The 14,161-nt window shown below is 33.1% G+C and overlaps 1 protein-coding gene across 1 annotated transcript in view; it reads left to right on the top strand.

Annotated features, from left to right (window-relative positions):
* The window catches only part of SHOC1 (shortage in chiasmata 1), a gene marked incomplete at both ends in the record, with an annotated part of 74,530 nt that overhangs the window by 47,731 nt on the left and 12,638 nt on the right, over positions 1-14,161 (top strand). The window contains 7 exons of the mRNA XM_084237338.1: positions 1,128-1,197; positions 2,730-2,908; positions 4,520-4,637; positions 5,891-6,002; positions 6,853-6,974; positions 9,576-9,669; positions 13,530-13,661. Of these exons, the coding sequence (XP_084093464.1) occupies positions 1,128-1,197; positions 2,730-2,908; positions 4,520-4,637; positions 5,891-6,002; positions 6,853-6,974; positions 9,576-9,669; positions 13,530-13,661 (827 nt within the window). The remainder of the gene's footprint in view (positions 1-1,127; positions 1,198-2,729; positions 2,909-4,519; positions 4,638-5,890; positions 6,003-6,852; positions 6,975-9,575; positions 9,670-13,529; positions 13,662-14,161) is intronic.

Here is a 14,161-nt window from a genome sequence, read left to right as displayed (position 1 = left end):
CTTTTCTTTATGTTTACAGGATCCTATGAATGAATTCAGTTAGGGATCTGCTTTGGGATCATAGCTAATATGAAGATACAAAACTTAAGGAGATTAAATTTTAAATAATATGAATAACCTTATAAAATGTATAAAACAGAATATAGCTGTCTCCCTTCTGTTATCCAAACCATATCGAGCCAAATTATCATGAAATTATTAAGCATTACTCTGTCATCATTATAACCTGCCTTCAGGAGCATAGAATTTATTTTAACTAGAATTAGCTATTCTTTTTTAAAAAGACTTATTTATTTATGCATACAAGAACTGGGGTACAGGTCAGAGGTGTAGGTGAGAGGATTCACCAGAGACAGAGTGGGGAGCAGAATAAGCAGACTGACCAAAAACACTGTTGAAGGGAGCAACAGGTGAGACAGGAGAGGACTGCTGTGCCTTGTGGGCATCTCCCTGGTCAGCTCAGGGATTGAACTCATGCTGCAGAGGCTGCAGATAGCTTTTTAGTGCTGTGCTCAACCCCTTGCACCACCGGGAGGCCCTAGAATTAGAATTAGCTATTCTTAAGTCAATTATGTCTAACCAAAATTTAACTCTATGGTAAGTACAGAATTTTCCTGAAATTCATTTTATTTTGTTTTAAAAAAAATAGTAAAATTAAATTACAATTAAGATCTAGAAGTAAAGCTAAGGAATAGGTGTTTTTGATGTTTTCTGCTTTTATGAAACTGGTAAGGGGATGGGGACCAGCATTTCTACCATATTGAAATGCAACCTCTTGCTGTTTAGATATGTACTTAAAATTTGGCTAGAGAAAAAGGGTAATCATTTACCATGATTTTTAGGAAAATAAAGTTAACTGTATAGAATTGGTATTTTTAATTTTGTTATTTTGAAATAAAGTTTTGATCCATTTTGTTGTTTTACATACACATATCAAAAATATTACCTGTGATTCACTTTCTGATACCCTAGACTTAGAAAAATAATCTAATAAATTATATATTAAGCAATTTCCTTGTTCACAGACCTTTAATTCATTTTCATGGTAGTGAAATATATGACACACCTAAAAATATATATGAACAGAACCCTGAAAAAAAATTTTTATTGCTCCTTTGTTCCAACAGGTTTAACTTTGACTGTCTTACACTCAAATGAAAGGAAAGAGGTTTTGGAATCCGAAGGTGTTTTAAATGGGTAAAAATGTTCTTCATTTATGAGGAGTAAACATTCCAGTTCCAGGAAAAGCACAATTCTCCTAGAATTAACTTTTCAGTTTCATAGAACCTGAACTCTTTACATCTAAAAGCTATGTGTTACTGCAAACTAATATTCATTTAAAAAAATAAGGTTTTTTTAAGGTTTTATTTTTATTTATGCATAAAGAACTGGGGTGTAGGCCAGAGGTATGGGAGTGAAAAGGATTCACCAGAGACAGACTGGGGAGCAGAACAGGCAGATCTACTGGAATACACTACTGAGGGGAGTAGAAGGTGAGACAGAAATCTCCTGCACCATGTGGCTTAGCTTACTGGCCAGGGACCTAACTTCGGCCGTAGTGGTGATAGTGCTGAGACTTAACCCCTGCGCCATCAGGAGGCTCTCCCCGCCAAAAAATAAAAAAAATAAAAAATAAGTGAAATGAAAAATGATTTAAAAAATATATAAAATTAAAAAAAATTTAAAAACTACAAAAAAACCCCATAAGTTTTAAAAATACAAAATTAATAAATGTCTCTAACCTCTTTTGAAAACTGTTTTACGTAGAATACTAATGCAGCTCATTGCCTTGTGTATTGTATGTTATTACCAAGAATTTTATTTTAATCTTGTTTCAATATCACCAGAATATTATTATTGTTGTTAGTAGAGGAACAACCCCTTTGGACTTACCCTTGTTTTTACCAGTTTTTTTTTTTTTTTTTCTTTTTTTCTCAGCATTGTTCCTATACCTCCTTCCTTTCTTCTGGGCTCTCCTTCCTGAAGTACATTCTTTAGAAATTCTCTCATGAAAGATTGCTAATAATAAATTTAGTGCTGACTTGTTTAAAATGTTTTTATTTTGTAATAGCTGGAAAGTATTTCTAATTTTGAGATTCAAATAATAAAAACAGAAGATGATAATCAAATAGAAGTCCATCAAAGCTAGGCATCGGTACCTTTTATTTTCTAGATTGCTCTAGATAGAAAGCAGCAGCAGTTTTAACAGTAAGTGCTATGTTATATGAATTTTGAAAATGGGAAAGGTAAACTTACTTAAATGTCCATCTTTTTTGGTTGTTGCTAAATTATTTGTTAATCACACTGAGGAGAAGAAAACCATTTTGGGGTTCTCAGATAATATTCTGTTACATAGATTCTCGAAGATTAAAACCTTACATTTCTAAGAAAATAGGATTGATTTCTCATGGTCATTTGTGTGTTATTGATAGAGTCAGGTCATAGACTTAGGGCCCTTTGAATTTAGGGATGTAATATAGTCCACAGTTTTTTTATATCTTATGTGTGTGGTTTTTTTTTTTTTTAAGTATGCCCATCAAAAAGAAAGATAAAAAGAGATTATCACAATTGGAGAACAAATCAACAAAAAATGTATAAGACCTTTCCAAGATAAGTGGAGACAAAGAATAGAAAAGAAAGGAATCACCAAAACCAGTTTTTCTTTTAGCATTCCAAGTAAATAATGGCATAAGCGTAATTTCATTTTATTGACTTTCTTATGTCTTCAGTACAAGTTCCTGTGTAGTCGTATACAATCAACATATTGGAGCAGATTTCCCCTGGAGCAATTTCTCATTTGTGGTGGAATACAATTATGTAGAAAACTCCTGTTGGACTAAACACTGTGAAACACTGAACATTCCTTACACGGCCTTTAAAGTGATTCTTCCAGACATAGTTTTAAAAAGTAAGGATATAAACTAAAATCCTCCTGTTTTTCTCTTTCATTAGAATGAAAATTTTCTGTTTTCTGTTTCTGATCTATGGCAGTAGGAGACTTGAGTTCAAACTCTCAACTAATCACTATCTGTGTGACATGGAGCAAGTCCTTTATCTCTTATTTGATTACAATTATGTCTAATTTTAATCTGATACTTTAATGCAAAAGTATTTATAATTGAATTATGGGGGAATTCTATAACAGTATATTGGCTGATGTAGGAAAGTTTTAATATGCAACAAGAATTATATACAAATACTTAGATATAAATCTAAAACCACTTTTATGTCATTTGGTTTCCTTGTTTTTCACAATTTGGGGTTTCTTCACATAACTGAGGTTCTGACTCTTAGATCCCTTAAATTGAGAAGCTCAGTTTTAATTCCAGTGCATCTTTCACTATTTGTCATAAGTTACTTTCCGTGCACCTCAAGAATGAGCAGGTAGTAGGAATTCTGAGACATCCCAACTCAATTCTAAAAATACAGTCACCATAATTATTGCTTTAGAATCTTTGATATGTAGAATTAAATGTTAATTTAAATTTGTTAAATAATTGAAACATGGGCCCAAGAAAAAATGAGTTATTCTAATTTATAGAGGCTTCTTCCATTCTCTCATAGATGAACCTAATTGATTCAACCACTTCCTTGTGCTTCAGATCCCACTATTATAAAAAGATTTGTTGTACTTTATATATCTTAAATGTTTTCATGTGTTTGTTCTAAGAAGTCAAATTCCAAGAAGTAAAATGAATTGTTGCTAAGTGTCCTTCCAGAAATGTTATCCTAATTTATATTTATACAGAAAGTTTGAGAGAATGCTTTCCCTTGTATCTTTACTATAAATAGGTATTATTAATCTTTTTGAAATCTGTGATAGAATTATAGGCAGAGAATATTTTATAGTTATGCTAATTTATGTATCTTGGTTTATTCATATGTATTCATTGTGAATTAGTCTTATTGTTGTTAGTAGCCATTCTTTTGTAATTGCCTATTTATGTCCTTTGTCCATTTATCTGTTGAGGTTTATTCTTCCCCTATTATAGCGTTGTGTCATTCCCAATAGGTTATGTGCATAATTTTAAATGTTGCTGTAAAACAGAATATATTTACACAGCAAACTTCATTCATATATATATATATATGTATGTGTGTATGTGTGAATAAAGCATATTTTAAAGGATATTTTAACATTCAAGTAGAATATCCTATTTTTTTCTTTTCTTTTTCTTTAAGTGAATATATATAGAAGTATAGGCAAACATACATATATATATATATATATATATATATACACACACACAAAAAAAAAAAAGTCTGGAACTAAGTACTAAATTCTGTTTTTAGTATATAGTCATTTTAATAAATTCTGTTAAATGTGTTATTTGTAGGTAGTAAAATAACTTGTTTTTATTTTATTCTCCATACCTTTATTCCGATATTTGATTTTCAATGAGTGTTATATTTATACTACTCTCTGACTGTACAGCTGTTATTCTCATGTTCAGTTAAAAAAAAAATAGAGCTGGGGAGTAAGAAAAAAAGAAATGTTTGTAAATTTTCTCTTATTTAGGAAACACCTTCCTAGATAGATTTGGTGGTTTTCCTTTGGAAATTCAGATTCCATATGTATTTTTTGCATCTGAAGGACTTCTTAACAGTCCAGAAATACTTCAGTTGCTAGAATCCAAGTAAGTGCTTCTTGATGTCAAATTGGTAGTGTGTGTGTATCCTAGTTGACTAAATGTGCTATGTATGTGGCACATATTTTTTTCTGATCAAGCCTGAAATTATATCACATGGGAATAAGTTTCCAAACAGTTTGTTAATGGATACTTGTCTCCCTATAGTACACCACCATAATTATTGAATATTATCTTTTTTTGTGGGGAAAATAGTTTATATTTTAGTCTCTTTTATTGTGAGTAAATATGAACATTTTATTTAATTTTTTAAAGATTTATTTTATTTATTTATGCCTACAAAAGATTGGGTATAGGCCAGTGGTTGGGGGATGGTGAGAGGATTCACCAGAGACAGAGTAGGGGAAGCAGAACAGGCAGATTGACTGAAAAACACTGCTGAGAGGAGCAGTGAGCGAAATAGGAGAGGTCTGCTGTGCCATGTGGGTTAGCTCCCTGGCCAGGGATTGAACTTGTGCTGCAGTGGCTGCTGATAGCTTTATCGTGCTGACACTTAACCCATTATGCTACCAGGGAGGCCCAAATTTGAACATTTTAGGCTAATTTTTCTCTGTGAATTATATGGTCATATCTTTGGGTCATTGATGATATTGAGAATGAGGATTCTTGTTTAGAGGACTTTAAATATTGCAGGGAAACAGGACTATGAAGTTCTAAATGAATTCTCAAGTTTTCAGACCTTTAGTTACAATGTCATGTCAACACTGAGCATTTTTAAATCATTTAAATATGTTGTCACAGAGCGTTGGGCATTCAGCTGTATATCTTAAAAAGGTAATTGTGCTGTGACTTTTATTAGAATGTAAATGTATTTTCCACACTTTGTTTTCATCTTAAGGCTATAAAGCACTCCACAGAAAACCTGAGCTTATAAAAACTAGTTAAAATGTATGCCAGTTTTAATGCGAAAGAGAAGGAAATTTTGATAAATGCGGAATGTTTTAGTCTTCTATTTGATTCCATGTACTATTAAAGAGCTTGAATAAATTGGTCAAGATGTTTGTAATAGTATTATGTGCAGTAATATTTAGCACAATACCTAAGGCAACAAATATTTCAACTATTATGTGCTATATACTGAACAAATCATAGTTTCAGTGCTCAAATATCTATAAAAAGTATAATAAATTTATGTATTAAATAAAAAACAGTAACTAATGTGTAATAGGACCGTACAACTTCTCTAAAAGAATTTTTCTCAGCTATTTCATTATTTCATCCCCAAATAACATATTTTACAGCTATAATATCACACTAGTGGAAAGATGCTGCAATGAGTCATTGAAGCTCTTTGGAGGCACAGAACATTATATTGTGGTTACAATTGATGAACACACTGCCATACTCTTACAGGTAAAACTATAGAGTAAAAAATATAATGAAAATTGTTTAATATATATATTTATATGGAAACTTTAAAAATCAAATCTCAGCCACCATGTTTCTTAAAGTATATTAATCCATGATCAGTAATATGGGATTTCCTCAAAGATGTAAGTAGGATTGTCTGTATGTAAGCTGGATTTTAAAAAGAGAGAGAAAATCTGATTTGATGAACAAATGCTGTAATACAAGAATTAAATGATGAACATACACAACTCTATTAGAGGTTCTTAAGAGCTATTGTGTCTTGCATATTTAAGTTCTTAGAAAATAATTATTTGGGAGATAAAAACTGGGAAAACTGTTTTAACCCATGGTTATAAAACTTAGTTGTGAGAAGTTTCTTAATCATTTATCAAAAATTACTTTTATTAAAGGTAAAAGGGCATTGCAGACCATTAAGTAGAGATTCCTAAAGTCCATTAACTGCTGCTTTCTGATCTTATATGAACGTTAGGTACAGATTAGCCCATGGATTTTTAAACATGTATTATATTGCCTTTAAGGAGTAACCAGATCTCTGTATCTCTGTCTATGGAGGACTTTGCCCAAATAGGGATACTTTGTAGGCTGCTTTCTTCAAAACAAGGACTTAGGGAGATTCATGAGCCCTTATTGTTAAAGCTATCATTAGGTGTTTTGCTTCCCCGTAGCTTTCACCTATTACCTCCCCAGTGTGGTTTTAATTTTTGCACAAGATTGGAGCCCATACCCATGCTTCTCTTCAAGTTATTTATAAATCATAGATTCTGAAAATATGGTAACAATAATTTCAGCACAGCTATTCAATCTAGTGAATTTTCTCTTTATTTCTTGGTAGGACCTAGAAGAATTGAATTGTGAAAAGGCGTCAGACAATATCATTATGAGACTGATGGCATTATCATTCCAGTACAGCTATTGTTGGATAATTTTATATACCAAAGAAATATTAAACTCAGTGTAAGTAAACATGTTTTCATCCAAAGTCATGCTCATATTTAAGTTATTCATTTCCCCTTTTGGAGCAGAAATACCTATGTAAATATTCCACTTGCTCATCTGATTTGCTTTAAGTCAGGGATTCTTAAGTTAGACACATGCCCATAGGAAAACAAATCAAAATTTTGGAGATAAAATATCTTCCCCAGATAGTCTGCGTAAATCATCCTCCCCTCTTCTACCTCACTTAGAATTGCTGCTTTTAGTATTCTGTTTTATTACTTCTTTTATAGTTCTGGACTTGTCTGCTGAAATATAAAACATTCTTAAATCACTTACCTCTAAAATCTTATTAAATATTCCAACTAAATAGCATCGTGCTATACTTTCTTTTACTGATGTGCTGGTAAATTACAAAAAAAGTCCATACCAAGATACTGGCACAAATTGTCATTATGTCTCTGCTTTCCCTTATCTCAATTTTGTAAACCGACAACTTCCATTTTCTCCTTTCATTCTCTGTAATCTGGCCTTTCTCAATGCTATGTATGTCTCTGTCTCTCAAAGGTCACTCATCACTTGTGACTTTCTTATGATCATCTCCAAAAATATTCCTCTTTCACTGCTCTGAAGTATTTAAGATTGTTATCAGTGCTTTCTTTGTTGAAACTCTTGAGTTCCATGAAACTTTAATGTTTTTGATACTCTATAACTACTCTGTCTTTCCTCCTCTTCCTTCCCAATTTCCAAATATATCTGATTTCCCTTCTATTCTATCCATTGGAAACCTTATCCACCCCCACTAATCTTTCTACATACAGTTGTTATATCTGCTGTTAGTTTCTCTGACATTCCTAACTTGTATCTAATTTCCTATTATATATTTCTACCATCATAGTCCACAGACTCTCAGTCTAACATGAAATATTAATTCATTATCTTCTTTATGCCCTTCAAAATTGTATCTCCTCTTTTCCGCCCTTTAGCTTTTTATAGTATTGCCTTTCTTATAGTTACGAAGACTGAAAAGCAAATACTATATGTTTACCAGTGGAGTTTCTTCCATGTATTCCCTTCCTTCATTTATATCACATCTTAAATCAGACTCTCATTATTTTATGTGCACTATTATAACAGACTGCCAACAGTTTTCCCACCTCCAGATGGCTCAAAATGTTATTCTTCATAGTCTCCATACATTCAATTAGTATTCCAGAAATGAGGCTCTGGTTATTCACTCCAATAAAAAACCATCACTGACTTCCCCACTATCTGATATGTATGTATGTATATATATATTTATATATATATATATATATATATTCAGAGTCTTCAGAATATAATCCTAACCTATATGTTTAGGCTTAATTTTCACTGTTTTCCATTTTAACCAAAAGGACTACTCATTGCTTGCAAAGATGATCCCTGTTTTCCCACTTCTACTTTTGCTCATATGTTGCTTGGGGTGCTTACAGTGAGTAATGGTAATAGAAATACCTACCCAGGACTCAAGATTCACATGTGACCCACTTAATAACCGCAGAGGGAGGGGAAATGGGGTATTTTTCCTAAGAGCTCAGGATAAAGATCCAAGGATTCTAGTTATTGTGCTTCTGGTCTTGTGTTCGAATTTGAACACAAGGCTTGTAGTTGGCAAGCCTTCAGTCTTACAGTCATCCTGGGATCAGTAAGGGAATGAGTTTAACCTCTCCCTTGCCCTGCACACATTCTCAGCACAAACTCATGCTTAGATTTAACAATATTGTTAAAGAATGGAGGTGGCAACATTTTTTTCCCCAAAAGACTGCTAAATGGATTAAAAAAACCTTGAGTCTGACACACTGGTGTCTTCTTAGTAGGGTTATTCCAGTCACATATGATATGTGGAAAATAAAATGATTTTTTTTTGATAGAGGCATGTTTTTTATTTATTTGTTTGTTTGTTTGTTTGTTTTGTTTGTTTATACATGCACTGGGTACAGTCAGAAGCGCGGGAGGGTGAGAGAATTCACCAGAGCGGGAGGCAGAGCAGGCAGAAGGACCCAAGTACACTGCTGAGGGGAGCAGCGGGCGGCAGGAGAGGTCTGTGCGCCATGTGGGACCCTCCTCTGGTGGCTGGGGAGCAGCTGGGGATCGAACTGGCGCCGCAGAGGCCGCGGGCAGCTTCGCAACCCAGCACTCAACCGCTGCGCCACTGGGGAGGCCTATAAAATGATTTTTTTTTTTTTTTTTTTTTTTAAATTTTCTAGAGGCATGTCTTATTTATTTATTTATTTGTTATTTGTTTGTTTGTTTGGTTGGTTTATACATGCACTGGGTACAGTCAGAAGCGCGGGAGGGTGAGAGAATTCACCAGAGCCAGAGCGGGGAGCAGAGCAGGCAGAAGAACCGAAGTACACTGCTGAGGGGAGCAGCGGGCGGCAGGAGAGGTCTGCTCGCCATGTGGGACCCTCCTCCGGTGGCCGGGGAGCAGCCGGGGATCGAACCGGCTGCAGAGGCTGCAGGCAGTTTCGCAACCCAGCGCCCAACCGCTGCGCCACCAGGGAGGCCCTATAAAATGATTTTTAATAAGCATAATCAGATGTCAAATGAGTAGGGGTACAGTGATACAATTCTTTTTAGGTACTGTTTTACAGAAAAGACACTTCATCACCTAGCACTGATTTATGCTGCTTTGGTTTCATCTGGCCTAAAATCACAGGAACTGGATGTAAAGGTATTCTTTTCTATGTATGTTTATATGTTGAGTTTTGCCAAAATTAAACTCAAGCACCTAGTTCAAAGAAATATTAAATATATAGACTAAGAACTGCTTAAAAGCCAAATAAAGAAGTTTTCACATTAATATTTTCCACTTAAGCTTCTGTTCTAAAAGCCTTTAGTGAATTTTTAGCCATATTTTACCTCTTATTACTTAGATTGTTTATTGAAACATGAAAGGATATGAATAAAAGTAAATATACCTTGATCAAGAATGTTCTTATGAAAGATATATTAAGTTTTTATCTTTTGGAAAAGGAAATCTTATGACATGAAAATGGTAATATCTTGGTGATCTCTCTCTGTCTCTATACTTGGTCTTTTTAAAAATGTCTTACTCTGAAATTCAGACAATTCTCCAAAGTCAGAGTTAATACTTTTCTGTTAATACTTCATATTCTTTCTTGATAAACTCAGACATTCCCAAAATTTAGCTTTCATTCCTGAGTATAATCCTTAAAATTTTCCTTAATTTTACTTAAAAGCTGTACCTGTAGTCTAACATTCTACTGGACATCTCCACAGAGATGTGCCACAAATGTCTCAAAATCTTCATGTCTAAAAACAACTTTTCCTCCTCCCTCAAACTTAATTTATGGCTGTTATTCAAATTTAAACAATAGGGCCTCCCCTGGTGGCGCAGCGGTTGAGCGCTGGGCTGCGAAGCTGCCCACAGCCTCTGCAGCACCGGTTCAATACCTGGCCGCTAGGTGAGGGTCCACATGGCGCCACAGACTTCTCATGCCGCGCCCGCTGCTCCCCTCAGCAGTGTATTTCGTCAGTCTGCCTGTTCTGTTCCCTGCTCTGGCTCTGGTGAATTCTCTCACCCTCCTGTGCTTCTGACTGTACCCAGTGCTTGTATAAATAAATAAATCTTCAAAAGAAAAAAAATGTAAACAATAGCTAATTCCTTTTTTAAAAAAAACTTCACAGTGTTTTTAGAATGTCTTTCCTTGCATTGCCACTGCTGTTTCCCTAAATCCAAGTCTTTATCACCTCTTACTTGGAGTTTTTAAGTAGTTTCATAATGAATTTCCTTATTTCTGCTCTATTTCTACTCCAGTGTATCATATGTATCGATACCAAATAAATTTCTGAAATTGGCTGTGAATATTTCAGTCCATAGACTATAAGCTCCTGAAGAAAAGAGATCATGTTTCATTTTTATATTCATGGTACCCAGTATAATGCCAAGTCCATAGTAGACTCTTGAAAAATATTTGTTGTTGAATTTAATTTTCTTGCTCAAAGACCTACTGGTAATTTCCTATTTCATTCAGAATACAGCCAAAACTCAGCACCATTCAAACCCTTCAACAATTGGTCCCCTAGTAAACCTTCCTTTAACATCATTCTACTCATTGTTTCCTGAATATACCCCCTACACAGTCATCTCCCAGACTTTGCACAAATATATCACTCTGCTCTAGTTTGCTTCAAGAATTCTACTCCCCATCTACCACTCTCAGTCAAGGTTTTGTCTTTCTCTGCCCAGCTCAAATAATACCGTCTTTAAGAAATTTGTCCTAATTGTACATTGTTTAGATAACTACTTCTTGCTTCCCCCAATGATACTTTGTGCCATTATTATAATATGAGGTATTTTTTCATATAGCCTCAACCCTAACAGATGATAAATAGGCTCTTTTACTTTGTAAAACATATAGTATATAATGCAGTGCTTTGTACACAATAAAAAGTATTCAATAAACTTGCACTAAATAGAATTAAGTCAAAACACAACCTGTTAAGAAAATCAATAAGTGATATATTTGAAATAAAATACAGATAATTTTGATCCTGTGATGCATATTAAACATAGCTGTAAAATTCTTTAGAGTCATCTAAATAAATGAGTGAAAATGTAAATTTGTCTCATCCACTTCACCACTTAATCAGCTTCTTTTCTTCTCAGCTAATAGTGAGCTATTAGATACAAAATATGCTGTAGTGAATCATTGTATTCCTAACTATACCAGGTATCAGATACCTGTGAGTGATACTGTAACCAGGTACAGTGACATAGTCCTTAGGGGACTTATTCCAAGGAAAGCATTTGAAGATGAGATACGCAGAACTACCCTGGCACAATTCATTACAAACAAAAGTCTGTCCCCACTTGGATCAAACTATTTCAAAAATGTTTCACAAGTTTTACATAATAACCTAAATGTACGTCAGTGTCACCATGGAATTTGAGAAGCAGCTATTGTAAATTTGCTCAGGCTCTATTATCAATTTGTCACCAACACTCCCATTCACCTGACATGAAACATTATAATAAGGGGTATTCCCTAGACTCATATTATTTTAGAATATGTTGTTGCTTTACCTTATATTTAGTAATGTGGCTTTTGGCCTTTAGAATACATGATGATTTTTTTTTTTTTTTTATTTTCAGGCATGTGAAGAGCATAGCCATAAAGGCAGTTTTAGAGAGTTTAAGTATGCTTTCTTAAGCTAAAATAAAATACTGCTAGTAGTGTTATGCTATATTTTATTCTAATTTCAAAGAAATTTTTCAAAAAAATATGTTCTATAAATTTCTTATAACTCTTTTGAGGAAAAATGTATAGATATACACATGTGCAAAATTTTACAATGTTAGGGGGTTCTTGAATCTCCCAAAGTGTAGCCATGAGCTCTAGAATCCTTGTCCTAGTAAAAAATTAAGGTCATATTCATTACTCGCATCATGAATTATGCCTTTTAAAACAAAATTTATATTTAAATGAAAGTGTCAGATCTTCTCAGAACATCCATACTTAGCAATAAAATAAATTTATACTCTAGCAATGTATTTCTGTGAGCTCTATACGTGTTTACTATAATTAAAAGGAAATCCTTCTTTAGAATACATGAACTCCACAGGTATGTACTAACAGTTTTCTGTTTGTTGTTATTGTGAGAGAAAAAAGTTATCATAATTATTTTGTGAGGTTTGTATAGTCTGGTTCTTAAATTTCCACTCCAGGACAGGATATTTATAATTCTATGATAGGCTTGTTTAGGTCAGTATTTCTCTGTGTACTTTAAACTACTAGCCTATAAACTATCTATCCTTCAACCAAATTGAGAAGATGAAACAGAAAATAAAGATAGAAGTAAAAAGGGGAAGGAAAAGGTTGGCATTTCAGAAGAGAGAAGGCATAGAGGAAAACCAAGTGACAGATGGAAATAGGAGATATGAAGAAATTATAAGTTAGAGTTAAGTTTAATACACACACATAATACATTCTTGACAGGGTATCTTAGTATCAGATAAGCCAAGATGGACGAACAATTCCAGAAATAAACAGGAGATGGCTACTCTAAATCAAAATGCTATGTTTTCTTTTTGAACACAGCATCAAATTCAACTGTAAATATCCTTTTAATTTCAGTTTGCTTTTTAAATCTTGCACCGTACTTTTAAATTCTTATTTTTAAATTCTCATTTTTAAATTCTTTTTTTAGAACTATTAGATTTAACCTAGAAAAAGCAAAATAATAACTATCACTAGTAATATTGAAATTACTTTTTCTTCTTATAATATAGATAAAACACCAGGTATTTTCTAAAAGATTATTTATAAATGCCAACTAGAAAAAACACAATTTAGTTACAAAAATTGGAAGCTACAAGGATATTTATATTTAAAAAAGGAAAGAAAATTGCTTATCCTCGCAAATAAAATGCCCTGGATTTCACATAGATAAGTTATTTTAAAAATAATGTTAAAATATTAGAATCTGTTTTTTTCTTCTAATTACAATTATTGAATGATACATTTCTAATATTTCCTGTTGTCTAACATAGAAAAAAATATTTTTTAGCTTATACTTTCCCCAGGAGTGGAAGAGACTGCCTTGATAATACGACAAATTGCTGACCATAACTTAATGACCTCAAAGAGAGATCCTCATGAGTGGTTGGATAAATCCTGGCTTGACGTTTCACCATCTAAGGTTTATTTTCTAATTATATAAATTATATATTTGCACAGCAAATATGCGTACTTGAATTCTCTTTCTGGTAGTATGTTTTTGTTCTACAATGCTTGCATGAGCATAGGTAACAATTACAATGCACAACATTTACTTAGGTCATTTTCCAAATCATTTGTATTTTTCAGTTTCACAAAATATTTAATGGACTATTTACAATGAATTTTCAAATCTAACTCACTGTAGGGTGATCTAATGATTTCAGTCCCTAATATTTTTAAAGCATCATTATTTTTCTAATACCTATATTTAAACATTTAAGAATAGTGAACATATTAAGAGAATAGCAAAATTCTGTCACTCCTTGTTTTATCAGCAATTCATTTATGTAATGGAAACCAAAAACAGAGTTGTAAAAAAATACTTATAAGATCAAATAGTTAAATTTTAGAAACTCCTTTTGTTTAAGCATAAATATCTCCAAATTCTCATACCAACCCAGTGTTTATTTTAAAATAACA

Source organism: Talpa europaea (genome assembly GCF_964194135.1).
Source record: "Talpa europaea genome assembly, chromosome: 7".
In the NCBI taxonomy this organism is placed as follows: domain Eukaryota; kingdom Metazoa; phylum Chordata; class Mammalia; order Eulipotyphla; family Talpidae; genus Talpa; species Talpa europaea.
Note: the sequence above shows the minus strand (reverse complement) of the source record. Positions and strands in the feature narration are given on the sequence as shown.